This window comes from Myxocyprinus asiaticus, chromosome 40 (assembly GCF_019703515.2).
Source record: "Myxocyprinus asiaticus isolate MX2 ecotype Aquarium Trade chromosome 40, UBuf_Myxa_2, whole genome shotgun sequence".
Lineage (NCBI taxonomy): Eukaryota > Metazoa > Chordata > Actinopteri > Cypriniformes > Catostomidae > Myxocyprinus > Myxocyprinus asiaticus.
The window spans coordinates 14,366,389-14,386,359 of NC_059383.1; the positions used below are offsets into that span (position 1 = coordinate 14,366,389).

The 19,971-nt window shown below is 36.6% G+C and overlaps 3 protein-coding genes across 3 annotated transcripts; 1 reads left to right on the top strand and 2 right to left on the bottom strand.

Annotated features, from left to right (window-relative positions):
- Positions 1-522: 522 nt before the first annotated feature.
- Positions 523-1,615, bottom strand: LOC127430549 (cytochrome c oxidase subunit 7B, mitochondrial-like). The gene is made up of 3 exons (XM_051680369.1): positions 1,472-1,615; positions 814-935; positions 523-732 (listed from the first exon to the last, which is right to left on the bottom strand). Exons 1-3 carry the CDS (start codon positions 1,506-1,508, stop codon positions 658-660), a joined length of 234 nt encoding a protein of 77 aa, XP_051536329.1. The 5' UTR covers positions 1,509-1,615; the 3' UTR covers positions 523-657.
- A 1,450-nt stretch (positions 1,616-3,065) lies between these two features.
- On the bottom strand, positions 3,066-6,108 carry LOC127430548 (membrane-associated progesterone receptor component 1-like). The gene is made up of 3 exons (XM_051680368.1): positions 5,782-6,108; positions 4,113-4,268; positions 3,066-3,864 (listed from the first exon to the last, which is right to left on the bottom strand). The coding sequence occupies exons 1-3, from the start codon at positions 6,068-6,070 to the stop codon at positions 3,770-3,772; spliced, it is 540 nt and encodes a 179-aa protein (XP_051536328.1). The 5' UTR covers positions 6,071-6,108; the 3' UTR covers positions 3,066-3,769.
- A 3,950-nt stretch (positions 6,109-10,058) lies between these two features.
- Positions 10,059-19,117, top strand: LOC127430546 (protein FAM114A2-like). Its single transcript, XM_051680366.1, is given in 14 exon segments — positions 10,059-10,310; positions 11,621-11,839; positions 12,198-12,297; positions 12,429-12,530; positions 12,620-12,723; positions 14,318-14,452; positions 14,874-15,032; positions 15,235-15,358; positions 15,730-15,815; positions 15,894-15,998; positions 16,141-16,280; positions 16,369-16,441; positions 16,578-16,631; positions 18,352-19,117. Coding segments are annotated over 13 exon segments (1,479 nt in total). The 5' UTR covers positions 10,059-10,310; positions 11,621-11,641; the 3' UTR covers positions 18,451-19,117.
- Positions 19,118-19,971: the final 854 nt, after the last annotated feature.

The following is a 19,971-nucleotide window of genomic DNA, read 5'->3' on the forward strand; positions in this document are numbered from 1 at the left end:
TACAGAGCTGAAATATTCTTCTAAAAATCATAATTTGTGTTCTGTGGAAGAAAGTCACACACATCTGTGATGAAGTAAGAGTGAGAAAATAAGAGAATTGTCATTTTGGGTTAACTATCCCTTTAAATTGTGGTGTGTTTCTCACCCAAAGCTATCGCATCGCTTCAGAAGACATAGATTGCCTTTATGTCCTTTCTGGAGCTTGAAAGTTTTGGACCCCATTGACTTGCACTGTATGGACAAAAATACCTCATATTTGAAAAATCTTTGTGTTCTGCAGAAGAAAGAAACGACTTGTTTGGGACAGCATGAAGTAAATAATTTTTGTTTTTAGGAGAACTATTCCTTTCATGTTTTATATTTGATTTGTGTGTAAGGTAGGTTTACATCAAACCACCAACTCTTATATTTTAAATGATCTTAATTTACTTTGTTGCAGTCCAACATTATTGGTTTCGGATCTAAATGTCACAGAGCCAATTTCTTTAAACACATCATGACATGAAATAACTAAGACAAATCTTTAAGATTTATAATTAATTTATTACATTTTTTACAGACATGCCAAGACTGAATCAGGTGAAAATGGGCTCATTTTTCAAAACAGAAAAGTTTAGAATGTTATTTCAGAATTCCCCAGGACTCTTTTTGTGTTCATTACTCCTTCCATTCCTTGGGCTGCACCTTGCCTACAGGAGACAGGTTCCATGCGATGCCTGTTGATGTGATCACCTGCAAAGATAATGTAAACATGTATAAAACATTAGTTATTACATAAAGAGTTGATGTGACTATTGTGTTGCAGACACTTACATATGCCCAAACAGCTGTGCAAAAAGTGGCTCCTGCAATCAGCAGAGGTGCTCCATATTTTGCATGAAATTCTTGGGATAAGGTAGAGTTGTTACGAACAGCCACCTGACGGGCACTTTGACCTATTACAAAGAAAAAAATTAAGTAGTCAAATCGTAAAACATTAATACAATACAATTCACAAACAAGATTCACTGAATTTATGAGTCAACTCAAAACACAATGACCTTTCCATGTTCATACATGGGAGTGCAACTTAGAAAATAATTGACAATTTTTAGTTTGTTAGAGTTAATGGGGTAATTTGGGAATGAAAGATAAAAGTTGCAATCAGTGCTATTAGCATTTACTATATTACTTTTATCATTAGTATCAGCTGTATGGGTAATCTGTTGACAGTTTCAAGTACCTATATGACAACTCAATGAAGATATTAACCGTTTTAAAAGTCGTACAAATTCTTTAGGGCGAAAACGTCCCAATACATTAAATTAATGTGTGCAAACATGTAGGAAGCCTAACCACGGATGTGTCTCATCTAAACTAGCACTTTAGCATATAGGCAACAAACTGCCAGTTTACAGGCCATCGTTAATAATAAGCATATTGCTGAAAACTCGAATAAAAGCGATATGGCTCTGCTAAGCTTTTATCTTACCGGAGAGGTTGAGAGCAGCCTTGGCGAAGCGATACATGGTGATGTCTTGGTTCCACTAACTGCGCGTGCTAATACCCTTGAACTGAATGGCAGGAATAAAATGGCGAAGAACCGAGCGGAAATGCGCGTGAGAGACATGCGCGCATGCACGCAAGACAGCGAGCAGCAGATTCAACATGGAAATAAATACTAAATATACTCAAATATATCATGTAGACTAAACACTGGTGCAGTCTAATGAGAAGTGGTTTATAGTTAACCCTGTACTGAATTTTAGGAACGTAATATTGTAATGTTGTAATATTTTCTTTCGTGTGTATAAAAAGGAGCCATCATTACTGTCTTGTTACACTCTTAAAGTTAGTTTAACCACTTACTTGCTGTGGGTTGTTACCCTTGTGTTTTATTTAAGTTCAAATGTAATAATAAAAAAATAAAAAATACATTATTTTCGTAACAAGTGTCAGGATGGCCACACTTTATGTAAAATAATTGTAGTCAACGTATTAATATAAATTCCAAATGAATTCAGTAAGGTTGTAACTCATAAATTTAAATCAGCATCAAGTCATTTTGTGATAACAACATTTTGAATTTCAAGGGCATTTTGCCCCAAGCCCCCATTAATTTTTGACCCTGGTACAATATGTACCTTGCTTTACTGTTTATTAATTAACATTTGAATTGCCACTTTTGAATGTATATTTCTATTGTATTTTTATTATTATTTATTTATCCCCTTTTCTCCCCAATTTTGGAATGCCCAATTCCCACTACTTACTAGGTCCTGGCGCGGTTACTCACCTCAATCCGTGTGGCGGAGGACAAGTCTCAGTTGCCTCCGCTTCTGAGACAGTCAATCCGCGCATCTTATCACGTGACTCATTGTGCATGACACCGCGGAGACTCGCAGCATGTGGAGACTCATGCTACTCTCCACAATCCACGCACAATTTACCTCGCACCCCACTAAGAGCAAGAACCACTAATCGCAACCATGAGGTTACCCCATGTGACTCTACCCTCCCTAGCAACTGGGCCAATTTGGTTGCTTAGGAAACCTGGCTGGAGTCACTCAGCACGCCCTGGATTCGAACTCGCGACTCCAGTGGTGGTAGTCAGCGTCAATACTCGCTGAGCTACCCAGGCCCCATATATATTTCTATTGTTAAAAAAAAGTTTCAGTAACCATGATTTTTCAAAGTAGGACGAAAAACTTTTGTTGGTCTTGGAATCAACAATTCAGCTTTCAGGGTTTCAGGTTTTTCAGGGTTGGGGCTTGAACAACATTCCTGTTAACCTGACATTTCCCTCTGATTATAGGGGTAGATTATCATTACTATTTACTAGGGTTACAATTACTGCTTGACAGGAGCATTCTTCCAGGACCAACAACAGATGTTATGAATATGTCCAACCTGGCAAAATCACGTTCACCGTAACAGTTCATGTGTTACCACCAGCAATCAGTAAAATTCATGGAAAGTTTAAAGATACTTGTTAAGAAAATCAACAAATACATTTTTGTATTTTTTTTATTTTTTTTTTCACAAAAAAAGAAAGCTTAACTTTGGACCAATGTACAAAAAATACATTATGTTAATAAGTCATGTTCTTTAATAATGAACAGTATGAACAAAAACGTCTTTTACAAATACTTCAGTTGGTCAAAAACATAATCTCATGGAATGTTACATCTATGTAAATGTTTCCTGAGCACATATTAAGACTAGCATATGATGATCTCACTGATTGCCTATTGAAATCCCACTTTAGTATGCATTTAGTCTTGATCTGTATCCGTGAAACTGGTCCATCAAGCACCCTTGAGTGAGATCTCCTCATCTACATGTCATCTGATGCTCTTTTAAAATTCCTCACAAAATATTCTGAAGTGTATCTTGATGTCATTTTTTGGTTTAAATGTTCTCTTGTTAGATAAAACAGCTGATCAACAATCAAAATAAAAAGAGTGAGAATTGTGTTCCATATTAACAGCAAGCCATATATATTCCTGAAGCATATATTTACCCTTGAATAACTACAAATTACATTATAAGTCACAGTTGCTGCAGCAATAACATGTACTACATTACTTTAAAGACAACAGTGATATGAAATTCTGTCTATAAACTTAAGACATGCTTTTTAAGGTCATGGTGGTGCATCTGAAATTACATGGAGTTTCAGACAAAAAAGTCAAACCGAGCTATCGGCAAGTGTGACTGGAACAAAGCTAGGTCACATAAGCACGGATGGGAAGAACTAGGTTTGGGTCCATCCTGTGATCTGCATGTTCTAATCCTTCTTCTTGTCCTTGACTTCCTCATCATCTGTGTACTCTGTCGGTTCTTCTCCAGGTTTAAGAAGCTTCCCAACATAATCATATTTCTCTGTGGAGAAAAAAAAAAAAAACACTTTCTCAGTATTTTTCATTTATGTGAAAATTACGGATATTTACGAAAATATTTGCGTTTCAGCGCGGATAAAGAATAAGGATAGCTTGCTTGATACAGCAATTCACAAGTGAGAATGAGTTGTTGACAACAAACTGCAACCCCCTATGACTGCTTTTTTACAAGATGTCAATTGCAAAACTCACTGGGCGCTGAGGAAAGAAAAAAGTTGTCCTTCAACTCACGTTCAAACTGGGTCTCCCACTCTCTCAGGCTCTCCTGCTGTACGGCATTGAGATCTGAAAGATCATCATGAGTGTCTTTCAAGGCCTCCTTCTCCAAACAGAATGTGGCCAACCCTCTGGAGGCATCCCGGCCTGCAAAGACCCCATAAGGGCCCTCTAAAAGTGAACAGAGTGAGTATGTAGAACAAGCAGGGCCCTTTCAACATCTGAGCTCTTCACAAATTTATCATTTTGATAGGAATGCAAATTAAGTAGAATCAACAAATAGTGCTTGAATGAATCAGACAGTCGACATCTGAAGTATCTCGTCATCCCCGACCTTTGTCCGAGATAAGTTAATCATTCACTGATGACATGCAGTTTTGGCATTGCCAAAGTGTGCACAAAAGGCACACGTGGAAACACAGAAGCACAGATGTTGTTGAACAAAAACGTTAGAACAAGATTAAAGAAGGTTGCATGAAATCTCAATTACAGTGAATTACTGTAAAAATGAAAAGCACCATTTGGGGTTCCTAAGCTGCAACACTGGCAGAACCCTTTTAAAAGAGCCTCAAATATCCCATATTTGAACTAAAGGGATAGTTCACCCAAAGCTGAAAACTCTCTCATCATTTACTCACGCTCATGCTGTCCCAGATGTGTATGACTTTCTTTCATCTGCAGAACACAAATGAAGATTTTTAGAAGAATATCTCAGCTCTGCAGGTCCATACAATTAAAGTGAATGGTGACCAAAACTTTGAAGATCCAAAAAGCACACAAAGGCAGCATAAAAGTAATCCATACGACTCCAGTGGTTTAAACTGTGTCTTCTGAAGCGATCCAATTGTTTTTGGATGAGAACAGAGCAAACTCCTTTTTCACTATAAATCTTCACAACAGCAGTCTCCTTGGCGATCATGACTGCAAGCTTTATTACACTTCCTAGTGTCATTTAGCACTCTGCACATACGTCAAGCACTATGATGTGTCAATCTTGAAATCATGATTGTGCATAGAGACTGCAATAGCAAGATGTACTGTGAAAAAAAGAGTTATATTTTGATTTGTTCTCACCCAAAACCGACTGGATCGCATCAGAAGACATGGATTAAACCACTGAAGTTGTATGGATTAATTTTATGCTGCCTTTATGTGCTTTTTGGAGCTTCAAATGTCTGGTCACCATTCACTTGCACTGTATGGACCTACAGAGCTGAGATATTCCTCTAAAAATCTTTGTTTGTATTTAGCAGAAAAAAGAAAGTCAAACACTTGTGAGATGGCATGCGGGTGAGTAAACATTGAGAGAAATGTCATTTTTGGGTGAACTATCCCTTTAAGATATATTTCATTTGTCTCAAAGCCTTTTCTTTATGATGGGATTACTGACCCAATAGTGTCTGAAGGATCTCCAGAAAGTATCTTTTTATTTTTATGGTATTTATTACTCTATATTAATATTTAAATGTGTAACTTAAAAGGGAAGTGAACATGGGGCGTGGCTGAAATGAAGTGGATAAATTAACTGATGATTATTTTAATTAAAATACAAGAATGATGAGTTAAAAACAATGACACCATTAAACGTATCGCAGATACTAAGGAATGCAAGAAAGCAGTTAATCCGCATGGTTTTGATAAATCACTGGAGATAACTCTGAGATTGAACTAGGTCGTGTATTACCGGGCCCGTAGAACTTCTTCCCTCTTGTCACGTCAAACACTTTCCCGTTGATAGCCATCAGGATCCTCGAGTTTTTCAACCCATCGTACTCCTGCAGTTCTGTTAAAGTAAAATCTCGTTTCTTAAGTTTAGGTAACGGCTCCTCAAACTGGCCCAAGTCTGTAGGCTTGTCTCCGCGGACGATTTTGTATAACAGGAATAAACAGAGACATAGCAAGCTTATGTTCAGAGGTGATGTGAAAATCTCCTGAAGAATTCCAGAAGTTTGCTCGACCTCTTCTTCAGCCATTTCGTTTCTGATGCGCACTGCGTGAGAACATAAAGTCTTATCGACGACCACATCGGTGCACCAATCACCGACGACAACAACACACAACAGAGTGACGCCAGCCAATCAGATTCGAGGTGGATTTCTGGAGTTTGTAGTTTTTCAACGGGCTTTGAATTTCAGTGAAGTCTTTGAGCCCTGCATGACTTTTTATTGTTTTTTCATAACGGGAACGAACTACATTTGTCTTAACTTCTGCCCTATGTCATAAAAATAAGTTCTCAATGATAGGATGATACTTCATCTTCCCTTATTCAATAAAAAATTCAGGTTTACTGAAATACGCGCAAAAATATCATGACGTTGCAGCAGCAAGTCGAAGCTGTACATTTTGTAATGGGTTGTAAAATTCCTGTTATGTGTAGAAATTAAACTATTATATGTAAAAAATATGTTTAAATATGCTTACACAAAAGACAATAAAATAACAAATCTTACAATAAAGGGATTGTTCACCCCAAAATGAAAATTCTGTCATCATTTAATCACCCATGTTTTGCAATCTCGTATGACTTCCTTTCTTCCTGGGAACACAAAAGGAGATGTTAGGCAGTATCAGGGGTGTAAAAAGTACTCAGAAATTATACTTAATTGAAAGTATGGATACTGAGTGAAAAATTTTACTCAGTTAAAAGTCCAAGTATCTAGCCAAAAACATACTTGAGTGAAAGTATAAAAGTATTCACATTAAATTGTACTTAAGTATTAAAAAAGTAAAAAGTAACTTTTTTCCTAGCTAGAATGAAATCAAGAAAGGAGATTGTATGAGAGAGGATGTTTTTTAACTCGATTGGTTTGTTAATACGCCTTTTTACTGTCTCCGACTGTATTTCTCCCCCAGTGGCATTCGCAACCTGGTCAAAGAATCATGTTACAATAACTACATTTTGCAAAATGATTTTTATGTGGCCTGTTGTACGTAACATGGCAATTACCTGGTGGAATGAACACTAGAGGCACAAAAAAACAATGACTTTTATCCCCTTTCACACAAATCACGAGTAAAACAGCAGATTATCAGTTCATAAACACTTACTTTTTTCTCTGTTCCTCACACAATGCTATCTTACGACATATAAACACTTTTACTATAGCGCATGACTCATTTTAACGTTTGCATTACATAATTAATTACATTTACAAGCTTGTTTAAGTGTGATCAAATTGTGCGGTAGCTCAACTGATATAGTGTTGCATATGCGATACAAAGTCCTAAAGAGCAGGCAAGAACAACAACAACAATAATATATCGGCAAATAGGGAGTAGGATCATAAATAATGATTTAAATATGAAGGCAAGTGTAGAAATAAATGACATGTACACATTTAATTACAAAAGCCTTTTGTTTATATATATATATATATATATATATAAATATATATTTGCAACATGAATGATAAGTTTTTACTTCATAACTCTCCAATCTGTAGATGTAAGAGGCATTTCGAATAAAGTTTAGAACAAAAACCTTTAGTGATTCTCACTTCATGCTCATAGTTTTGCATGATTACATCACATTCAATTGGGCAGTCATATATGGTCTAGTCACACAAATATTTCAACATATCCGAAGTTCAAATCAGCTCCGAAATTCCGCCTCTGCAGATAGTCAGAACTCCACACAGCCGCCGTGCGACACTCCATTTGAAATGACTGACCACTGGTCTGTCATTTGTTGGATGCAGTGAAAAGACAGCTTCAATCCAGTAAAATGAAAGTACAACAAGTATTCCATTTAAATTGCACTCGAATAAAATACAAATCCCAAAAAAGAATACTTAATTATAAACAGGGTTGGGGGGTTACTTTTGAAATGTATTCCACTACAGATTACAGAATACATGCTGTAAAATGTAATTTGTAACGTATTCTGTTACAAATTTGTGTTCCACAGAAGAAAGTCATACAGGTTTGGAGTGACATGAGGCTGAATAAATGATACCAGTATTTAAATTTTTGGGTGAACTATGCCTTTATGGCTCGGATATACTTTGTTTTTCCGGTCGGTGTGCTCAACCATTTCGGAGACCAAAATATAACTTATTGTTCAGGGTAAATCTTGACATTAGCAGTCTCCTTGGTGATCATGTTTTCCAGCTCGATTACTGGCCTGTTCTCACCCAAAATTGATAAGATTTCTTCTGAAGACATGGATTAAACCACTGGAGTCCTATGGATTATTTATTTTCTGCTGCCATTATGTGATTGTTGGAGCTTCAAAGTTTTGGTCACCGTTCACTTGCATTGTGAGGATCTACAGAGCTGAAATATTCTTCTAAAAATCTTCACTTGTGTTCAGCAGAAGAAAAAAAAAAGTCATACACATCTGGAATGGTATGAGAGTGAGTAAATGATGAGAGAATTGTCATTTTTTTGGTGAACTATTTCTTTCTGTATACATAACTGTAAGTGCAGCCTCCAAACAACAGATGGCGAAATAACATCTTGTCATCGTTTTACATTCCTCAATGGAAGCGAGAGATTTTAACGGGAAAAACAATCCACAGCCAGTCCAGTGACATAGAGTAGGAGGGAAAGGGAAGATACAATGAGAGAATTTCCTGTCTGACTCCAAACCAAATTTTTTTTCACTTTGAAAATGATTTTAAACAATATTGTAATGTTCTTTACAAATGTAAAGGTAAAAAGGCAATTAGAGCCTACAGTATTGTAAGCAAGTATGATATTGTTACATAAGTGGCACCCTTTTCCTCTTTATTTATTTCATTGTACTCTGGCACCTGTTCAGCATCGTTTTTATTTATTTATTTATTTTTTTTTTTCTCAAACATCTGAATGTACAATTCTCATTGTATGCTTCTTGATTATGGCAATAATAATTATTATAATAATTATATATATATATATATATATATATATATATATATATATATATATATATAAATATCTAAATATATATATATACTATATATATATATAAATGAGATTAATGGATGAGAAGCTAAGGACAATCTATTGGATGTTCCATTTGAAATGCCTGGGTTAAGATGAACCTTGAGAAGAATGAAAATGTCAACCCCAGGTCAGGATGAGATTACAAGTTACAGTATGCTCAAACATTTAAGTGATAATGCATTGAAGGTGATTTTAGCATTCTACAATAAAGTCTGGAAGATGGGAACATTACCCCAAATTGGAAATAAGCAGTGGTCTGCCAATAAGGAAGCCAGGGAAAGACACAGGTATACCACTAAATTACAGACCAATAGCTCTCACATCACATATGGGTAAATTAATGGAGAGAATGATAACGGATAGATTAATGTACTATCTAGAGAAAGAGGGGAAATTTTCACCTGACCAGAGTGGGTTTAGGATTGGAAGAGGAACAATGGATCCCGTCATGTGTCTAGAGGCAGATGTCAAGAAAGCCTTAACAAATAATGAGTCAGTAGTAGCAGTATTCTTTGACATAGAAAAAGCGTATGATATGCTATGGAGAGAGGGTCTGCTGGTGAAACTGGAGCAACTGGGGATAGGTGGCAGGATGTTTAACTGGATTACTGATTTTCTTAAACAGAGAACGATAAAATTGAGAGTAGGAGATTCCATATCATCTAGTGGTGTTGTAGAAAATGCATGACACCCCTCAAGGAAGTGTAATATGTCCAGTGCTATTTATAATAATGATTAATGACGTCTTCGAAAAGTAGACAAAAGCATTGGAATATCGCTGCAGATGATGGAGCACTGTGGTACAGAGAAAGAAATAATAAATACAGCGTGCAGTAAATGCAAAAGGCATTAAATGAAGTTGTAGAATGGTCGTATAAGTGGTGATTTAAATTATCGGTGGAAAAAAGATATAAACGAATGAGGGGTAGAGATGAGAAGATTTGAGTTTCTGATCCAAGCTGTCAGCAGGTGGCGGTAATGCACTAATAAGTGTGATCTGCCAATAAATAGAAGAAGAAGTCGTCCAGTGACGTGGCTTCCTGATAGAGGAGTGTCGAAGAGAGGCTGGCTATGTCATAGTTATCCTTATTTACTCAAAAAACGTCTCCCTTAGAATGGTTTTTTACAATATTAAGCTCACTTAAAACTATTGCTGATGAAAGTTAGCTTAGCTTTACATGCAGTACAGTACAGTGACACTTATGTGACAGACAGATGTAATTTGGTTTATTTTGCCACTTGTACTCCAGCTTCAATTATAACAGTTTACGTTTTATGGTTCATGTAAGTATGATTTGTGTCTCGAGTCTTCATATTTTGTTAGGCAACCAAATGTTTAGCCTGAGCACTTAGTTTAGCAATGTTTTGTGATCTCTAAAACAGTCAACCTGTCTAGTGGGTTCACCATATTTTTTTTTTTTTTTTTTTTTTTTTTTTTTTAACTTTGTGCTGGATTGAACCCAGTCTAGAATGCGTTGATTTTCATTTCATACAGCTTTCCTTTGCCATTAAAGGAATATTCTGGGTTCAACACAAGTTAAGCTCAGTCGACAGCATTTGTGGTTTAATGTTGATAACTACAAAAATTAATTTTGACATTCTTTTTTTTTTGTTTTTTGTTGTGGATTTTCTCCCCGATTTGGAATGCCCAATTCCCAATGCGCTCTAGGTCCTTGTGGTGGCGTAGTGACTCGCCTCAATCTGGGTGGTGGAGGACGAATCTCAGTTGCCTCCGTGTCTGAGACCGTCAATCCACGCATCTTATCACGTGGCTTGTTGAGCGTGTTACTGTGGAGATCTGTGTGGAGGCATCACTATATTCTCTGCGGCATCCACGCACAACTCGCCACATGCCCCACCGAGAGCGAGAACCGCATTATAGTGACCACGAGGAGGTTACCCCATGTGACTCTACCCTTCCTAGCAACCGGGCCAATTTGGTTGCTTAGAAGACCTGGCTGGAGTCACTCAATGATGGTGTAGTAGTCAGCATCAATACTCGTTGAGCTACCCAGGCCCCGCTCCCCTCTTTTTCTTAAAAAAAAAAAAAAAAAAGAAAGGCAATAAAATGGCAGTTACAGTGAGGCACAATGAAAGTGAATGGGGCCAATTTTTGGAAAGTTTAAAGGCTGAAATGTGAAGCTTATAATTGTATAAAAAGCACTTTAATTCTTTTGTTAAGACTTGTGTATAATTTGAGCTATAAGATTGTTTAAATTGTCATTTTTGTGGCAGACTACAAAATTAGGATTGCAGGGTTTACACTTATGTCGTCATGATAACGATGATAAGCTGTAAAATTGGATATAACTAACTACACAGAAAAGGTTAGTAAGTGATTACATCACACTGAAAGCATGTTAACACACATTGTTTACGTCTTGTGGCTATACTTTTGAAAAAGTATTTTAATGTTAATTTTGCCCCCATTCACTTCCATTGAAAGTGCCTATCTGGAACCCAGAGATTTGCTTTTTTTTTTTTTTTTTTTTTTTTTTTTAAGAAAAGGAGGTTGATTGAGCTAAACTTGTATTAAACCCTGACTATTCCATTAAGATAATTAAGTAATGAGCTATTTGTTTAACCACGTCAAGATGAGATTGTAATGTGGTAAGATGTCAGACAACGAAAACTCCACAAGTGACCAAACAGACAAATCAATGGAGCCAAAAGAGCCCTCCGCTGATACTCTGAGTGACAGCTCAATTGATGTAGCTCCAAACCGTAAGACCAGGAGGAGACCAGAACACAAACCTCCACATGAGGACCAGAAGATCCCAGAGACACCAAAACCAGCAGAAAATTATGCAAAAGTAGGCTTTTAGTTCTGAAATTTTGTATACCCTTTCTGAAATTATTAACAATAAAAATGACTTTTTATTTAGTTCAAGACTAGGTGTATAGGGCAAGGGCTAGTAAATTTCACCGACCATGTTGAAATGTGTGTGCCAGTGTTGTACGATAAAACGTTTCTAAAGGGGAAGTGTGTCAATTTTCAATGTTAAAATACTTGGCAAGCTTAATATGCTGAGCTGAGGAAATTATAAGTAAACCATTTGTAGGTTTATTTCTCTGAAATGTGTAAAACTGTGGCTCTGTGGCAGTATCAAATCAGTGCTGTGTTTGAGCATCCCGACCAACGTAACTGTGTCTGTTTTTGTCCTACATCAGTCCTCCATGGAGACCACTGTTTCCCAAGGAGGGTGGGGTTACTGGGGCAGCTGGGGAAAGTCTATCCTGTCCACTACTACTGCCACTGTGGCTACTGTGGGTATGTGACACAATTGCTATTCTGTAGCTTACTATAACTGTACTGACAAAATCCTCCTCACATTCAGGTTCTGTAGCCAGCAGCTCAGTATATGTATTACAGAGACTGATACTGTTCTTTCATTGGCTAAGGCCAAGGATTGTCACAGGCCACTGAGAAGGCAGAGACGTCTCTTGGAATCCCAAGTCCCGAGGAGCTTTCTGCTCAAGTGGACAAGGAAGAAAAAACTGATGGTAATGGAAAGTACTTGATCTTGTACTTAAAGTTGTTACTGGTGATCTAATGGGGTCAGCCGACTGATGTTTCTGCCATCTGCCTGCAGGATCAACCAGCAGTGAGGCAAATAAAGAGGAAGGGGAGAGGTCTTATGGAATGGGTGGTGCTATGGGAATGATCTCCTCTTTAACCAGTGTAGTTCAGAGTACGGTAAGCAAACTAAATATAGGTTAGATTATGTTAAAACTGAAGTGAATTTTATGATCTATTTATTTCATGATTATTGTCATCGAATAATGCCATTAAGTTATTATGAATGGTACCATGACGCATGTTTTATAGGCTGTAATTTATTTGTATTTTATTTTCATAGAGATATTTCCTTATATACTATTATTTTATACATGTGTATACTGTATATTTGTATAATTATGTTGGCTTGACAAAGCAACATACTTTTCAAAATCCCTAAACAAAGACCAAAATTTCTGATTTTAACTCCAAGGCACAGACCCTCTGACTTTTCTGACTCGGGTTGCTATGACTTCTAACTGATCACTGACTGTCAACAATCACAGTAGCAACAAGCAGTAATAACAGTAGTAAAGTTTGGTATTATATTGGATGGACACGGCATATACGTGCACTTCTGCAAACAATTTGGGATGGAATTCGTAGACACTTATTAATTTTATAGTTCGAACAAAATCCTTTTAGTTTAAACATTTCATGTTCCTTGCGACAGTCGCCTTTGGCTTGCTCACTGGGGGCCTAAAGACTATCATTTTTAAGGCATGCTTTTTAAGGTTATTCATTATAACCGCTCATTGAGGACTTTAATAGCATATATTTTTGTTGCAGCATAATTTTCTGTAAAACTACTTTGAAACGATATGTGTTTTCAAATGCAGTATACAAATACATTTGACTTGACTTCACTTGGTCAGAATGATGGTTTTCACACAGTCGGCAATTAAAAATAATAAAGGGTGCTGTAGGAGATTTATTTTATGAAATGACCAGCAGAAAATTTCCCTGTTCCCTGATAGATATTAATGAAATAGGTGTAATGAAATATCAGACCGTTTTCTGTGACTGCGCTATAGTCTCTGTAAACAGTGGGGGAAAAAATGGCAGCGGTTAGTTTGACGGTTGTTACAGTTTGCGAATGCTATTTTGCTATCGTTGCTTGCTGAAAGTTCCAGAATTGTTAAAATCACTTACAGCACCTTTAACGGAATGTTCAAACGGGCCAAGACTATTCAAATTCCAACTGACAAACAATTCAAATGTAAACAAGGCCTTTTACCTGCTTTAACTGTCTGTCTCTCTCTTTCTTGCATTGATGATCTATCTGCAGGCCCATATGGAATCAAAATATATATATATAATGTTATTATTATTTTTTTGTTTTTGTTTTTAGTTTTCTGTACAAAATGTTAAGTCTGCAGAAGGGATATAAACATAGCAAAATATAATAAATGGACCTGAGAGAACTATACTCTTATTGGTAGCTAAACCCATCCTGAAATTAGCCAAAATATTTCATGAACAAATATTCAAGGGATTTGGGAATGCATAGAACTTTTATGAATGACAGATGTTGCAATTCTGCGGAAATCTTAGAAGTGTTGTCTGCAGGGTTCTGCTTGTGCAGATTCCATCTGGGCTTGTCTGTCTGTATCTTCAAACCTTTTTTTTTTTTTTTTAAACTTAGACAAGGTTTTGTCAAGCCAATGTCAAAGTTTGCCCTGACAAACTTTACCTATCTAGTTTATTCTGTATTATTATTTGTATTGGCCAGGGTAAAACGGTAATAACAGGTGGTCTGGATGCATTGGAGTTTATTGGGAAGAAGACTATGGATGTGATAGCAGAGGGAGATCCTGGCTTTAAGAAAACAAAGGGGCTGATGATCAGAAACACAACACTGTCACAGGTGCATAATCTAGTGATCGAACAGGCATCTGTGATAATTTTGTAATGATGGACATCGGCAAAAAAAACAAAAAAACAATGTGCCTGCTTAGCCTTTCAAAAGTAGTGGTTGTTCCATCTTGTGTTCCTCCACTCAAAATCTACCAACAGTCTTGTCAATGAGCATTTTCTGTTTTAGTGAATTTTGAATAAATATTGCGTTGAATAACTGTTTTCATTTGCTAATGTCATATTATATTCTGAATATATTGTCTCTGGACAACTAGCGTAGTTTATTATGACTGTCTGTCCTGATGATATTGAATATATTCCCTGAAGTTGATGCCAACCTTTACCTGAACAAGTGTCTCATCCTGCCCAATCTACACTTGGATTCTGCTGTTGAATGAAACTGCTCTAAATCAATTTTTCATCTCTCAAAGGTCTTAAGAGAGGCAAAGGAGCGTGAGGAGCAACAGACAGGTGAAAACTTAACTTCGGAAACAGACAGGAAGGCTCATTATGGGATGTTGTTTGATGAGTTTGAAGGGCTGTCACACCTGGAGGCTTTGGAGATCCTCTCTAGAGAAAGTGAAGCTAAGGTCAATAGAACTTGCACTTCACAAAAAAGTGAAGCTATTGCTCTGAAAATAACAAATTCAATTTAATCAATCTAATCTATAGACATTTCCTATAGAAATGAAAAACAATGTAGACAATACTATATAAAGCTGTTAACTACATGAAGGTACTGCAGATGTGGTGTGAGGTTTTGAACTCGTCTAGTGTTTTGTTTGAGTGCAGGTGAAATCGGTGTTGACCACTCTGTCCGGTGAGGAGTTAGCTAAACTAAGAGAAGAAATACAAGAGATTAAAGAGCCCTTTTACCTCATGGAGTTTGATGATGAGGTGGAGGATGATACAAAAGGTAAACACTAAAATAGGATCATAACCATTGAAATGGTTGGAAAGAACATTCAGAGTTTCCACAGTCAGGGAAAACCTGGAAATGTTTTAAAATGGTGTTGTCCAGGCCTGGAAAAGTCATAGAAATTTCTATTGTGAATGTACATTTGTGAGTCGGTTCTTATAGATAAACTGGCTGAACCAGTTCATTATTTAGTCTGAATGATACATTAACAAATCAGTAAAAAAAAAAATCCTTATCCAGTAATCACAAAAGACTGGAAAGAGCATGTTAAAGTCAATGAAATTCATTGGTCAAAAAAGTATGGGAACCCTGAAAAATGTAAAATAAAGAACACTGAAAAATGAATAAATCTTTATTGATATTCTCAGGTGATGATGGAGAAGATTTCGTAAAGGAACTAACAGATGTTCTTAAAAGATTACACATATCCACATCAGCAGACAAACTTTGCAAGGTATCTTTTAAGCATTTTAATCTTACTGTTCGAATTTCTTATGTGTCAAAACATTTACACTTTATAATATTTACACAGGCCAGAAAGAACGCATTCAACCATATCACAAACATGAAGCTACAAAGTGAAAACTCACAGGAGGAGAAAGAGTAGGAAACAGCAGTGGCAAAATGCAGCATTGAGGTCTGACACTCCAGTTATCCAAAATGTACTACATATTTTTGAACAATCCTTGCATAATTTTAGGTTAAATACAGTATTTACTGTATGTAAATAATGAATATTTGCAATGCGTTTGAATCATTCGATTCATGTGTCTTTATAGAAGGCCCATTTGTTTGCCATTACAAGCCTGGCTGAGTTCACAGCCAGATCCATAGAGCAGTTCCACAAAACAGCTGAAATGCTGCTTCACTGTAATACTGAGGAGGTGACAGCTGCAGAACAAGCCAACGTCTTATCGCAGTGAGTTATGACAATGTCTTTCTGCAAAATCAAGGATGGTGCTCCATGTGGCATTTTGAAAAATTCATCTGATGTTTTTCACTTTTAGAGTTACCATCATTATTTGCAAAGAGATATCACTACTATCCAAAAAGTTCACATCTTGTTTGACTACCATTGGGGTAAGAAAGCTCCTTACCTGTGTCCATATGCATTCAGTCAGCAGATAATCCTTAATTATGTTTTAAATGTGTATGATAATTATATTGAAGCTGGTACATTTTTGCATGCCTCTAAGTGTAAATGTTTGTTTCTCAGGCAAACGAAAAGGGAGAGGTTCTCAATCCACTTATCACCAGTGTTTTTCTGGAGGTTTGTCTCTAGTACAGGTGCATCTCAATAAATTAGAATGTCGTGGAAAAGTTCATTTATTTCAATAATTCAACTCAAATTGTGAAACTTGTGTATTAAATAAATTCAATGCACACAGACTGAAGTAGTTTAAGTCTTTGGTTCTTTTAATTGTGATGATTTTGGCTCACATTTAACAAAAACCCACCAATTCACTATCTCAAAAAATTAATACATCATAAGACCAATAAAAAAAAAAACATTTTTAGTGAATTGTTGGCCTTCTGGAAAGTATGTTCATTTACTGTATATGTACTCAATACTTGGTAGGGGCTCCTTTTGCTTTAATTACTGCCTAGAAGGTGATCAGTTTGTGGCACTGCTGAGGTGGTATGGAAGCCCAGGTTTCTTTGACAGTGGCCTTCAGCTCATCTGCATTTTTTGGTCTCTTGTTTCTCATTTTCCTCTTGACAATACCCCATAGATTCTCTATGGGGTTCAGGTCTGGTGAGTTTGCTGGCCAGTCAAGCACACCAACACCATGGTCATTTAACCAACTTTTGGTGCTTTTGGCAGTGTGGGCAGGTTCCAAATCCTGCTGGAAAATGAAATCAGAATCTTTAAAAAGCTGGTCAGCAGAAGGAAGCATGAAGTGCTCCAAAATTTCTTGGTAAACATGTGCAGTGACTTTGGTTTTCAAAAAACACAATGGACCAACACCAGCAGATGACATTGCATCCCAAATCATCACAGACTGTGGAAACTTAACACTGGACTTCAAGCAACTTGGGCTATGAGCTTCTCCACCCTTCCTCCAGACTCTAGGACCTTGGTTTCCAAATGAAATACAAAACTTGCTCTCATCTGAAAAGAGGACTTTGGACCACTTGGCAACAGTCCAGTTCTTCTCCTTAGCCCAGGTAAGACGCCTCTGACGTTGTCTGTGGTTCAGGAGTGGCTTAACAAGAGGAATTCGACAACTGTAGCCAAATTCCTTGACATGTCTGTGTGTGGTGGCTCTTGATGCCTTGACCCCAGCTTCAGTCCATTCCTTGTGAAGTTCACCCAAATTCTTGAATCGATTTTGCTTGACAGTCCTCATTAGGCTGCGGTTCTCTTGGTTGGTTGTGCATATTTTTCTTCCACACTTTTTCCTTCCACTCAACTTTCTGTTAACATGCTTGGATACAGCACTCTGTGAACAGCCAGCTTCTTTGGCAATGAATGTTTGTGGCTTACCCTCCTTGTGAAGGGTGTCAATGATTGTCTTCTGGACAACTGTCAGATCAGCAGTCTTCCCCATGATTGTGTAGCCTAGTGAACCAAACTGAGAGACCATTTTGAAGGCTCAGGAAACCTTTGCAGGTGTTTTGAGTTGATTAGCTGATTGGCATGTCACCATATTCTAATTTTTTGAGATAGTGAATTGGTGGGTTTTTGTTAAATGTGAGCCAAAATCATCACAATTAAAAGAACCAAAGACTTAAACTACTTCAGTCTGTGTGCATTGAATTTATTTAATACACAAGTTTCACAATTTGAGTTGAATTACTGAAATAAATGAACTTTTCCACGACATTCTAATTTATTGAGATGCACCTGTATGTCTGTTCTCGGCCTGCTTAAAGTTTCTGCTGAACTACAATAGTCTGATGAATTTATGCTTGTATGTGTGTTTGACCTTTTCATGTTTGCACATGAGTATTAACAAGTTCCCTTTCACTTTATATTTCATTTTAAGGCTTCAAACAGTGCATCATATATCCAGGATGCGTTCCAGCTGCTAACGCCAGTGCTGGAAGTGTCTCATATCCAAAGAACAGTGGAGTCTACACAGTGATAACCACTCAAAACACTCAACAGTGCTGAAAATGGATTTTAAGAACACAAAACCCACCATGCAACTTCTTAAGATGGATGTAAAACTATTTTCTATTCAGTAATCTAGTGCAGTTACGCACTCAGGTAGATTTGGTAAGCAAATTACATACTGTACGGAGTGCACAGCTCACAGTTGATTGGTAACTGTAAATATGTCACTGTTGGCTTTTTCCTATTTTAGTATATTTTTGAATAAGTGTCAGAACTCTTCCTTTATCTGTCAATGTAAAAAAGAATACAGTAATTTAAATGTCTTTTGTCATGTATAAATATATAATGAAATTGATAGAAATATATTTTTTTAATTTTTAAAACTCTCATTGTTTCCAAAAATTGGTTTTATGCAGGTCAAATCAGTATTAACTGTCAATTACGTTTTAAAATAAACAATTGTTGTCTTCTGGATTATTGGAAATAAGAAATATACATACATTTCTCTCTTAGAAAATGCAGTTACAATACTATAGAGTATGTTGTTGACTGCTTACATAGATGCTAATTTGCACAGCAGAACAAACCAACCATAGCCAGTACACATTGCCTTTTTGAAGTGACATTCAGTGTTTATGCTTCCTATGTGAGTGTAGTAAAACAAATGTCTTCTTTAAACCTCTTTAAAAAACTAACTTTGGAACCTACTATCATTTTTTCCACAATCAACCACTCTGCGATACCTTTTAGAGTGGAATAGGCATTTCAAGTAAGTTTGTTATTGAGTACTCTAACGTGTAAAACGAGTAATCAATTACTTGAAATTAAGAATGTAAGTTCAACCTTTTACCACTGAACTCATCTTTCTTATGAAGAAATTAGCACTATGCATAAAAACATCTTTTTTTTTGCACTGACACTTAGAGACATGCATTCCAAGTCTTCTGAAGCAATACAAGCACTTATAATAATTAAAATGTTATTTTTGTAATGGCAAGACTTAGGTGAGAGAAGCAGTTTCATTGTTGCCCAGGCCAGGCAAAGACAAAGGAAAATCAAAGTGCAATATTCAAGTATTGTTGAATATTTAAAGCTGAACTGAGTATTCGATTAATCAATTACTCATGCACATCCTTACTTTTAAAGGGCTAGATCACCCCAAATGTCTCATTTACTCACCCTCATGCCATCCCAGATGTGTATGACTTTGTTTCATCTGCTGAACTCAAAATATATCCGCTCTGTAGATCCATACAATGCAAGTGAATGGGTGCCAAAATTTTGAAGCTCCAAAATCCACATAAGGGCAACATAAAAGTACTCCAGAGTCAGACAACTCTGGTGGTTTAATCCATTTCTTCTGAAGCAATATGATAGGTGTGGGTGACAAAACAGATAAATATTTAAGTCCTTTTTTCCTTTACTTTCACTTTCTCCTCGTGTTTTTGGTGATTTACATTCCTCGTGCATAACGCCCCCTACTGGGCAGGAGAAAGAAGTTATGACAAAAAATGACTTGAATATTGATCTGTTTCTCATCCACACCTTT

What these genes read in the sequence shown, in the direction of transcription:
- LOC127430548 (XM_051680368.1), bottom strand. Translation starts at nt 6,070, where the DNA reads ATGGCTGAAGAAGAGGTCGAGCAAACTTCTGGAATTCTTCAGGAGATT. An exon ending in GAAGAAGTTCTACGGGCCCG is followed by an intron (nt 4,269 to 5,781) that starts GTAATACACGAC and finishes GTTCACTTTTAG; the next exon opens with AGGGCCCTTATGGGGTCTTT. An exon ending in GTGGGAGACCCAGTTTGAAC is followed by an intron (nt 3,865 to 4,112) that starts GTGAGTTGAAGG and finishes TTTTCTCCACAG; the next exon opens with AGAAATATGATTATGTTGGG.
- LOC127430549 (XM_051680369.1), bottom strand. Translation starts at nt 1,508, where the DNA reads ATGTATCGCTTCGCCAAGGCTGCTCTCAACCTCTCCG. An exon ending in GGCTGCTCTCAACCTCTCCG is followed by an intron (nt 936 to 1,471) that starts GTAAGATAAAAG and finishes TCTTTGTAATAG; the next exon opens with GTCAAAGTGCCCGTCAGGTG. An exon ending in GCACAGCTGTTTGGGCATAT is followed by an intron (nt 733 to 813) that starts GTAAGTGTCTGC and finishes TTATCTTTGCAG; the next exon opens with GTGATCACATCAACAGGCAT.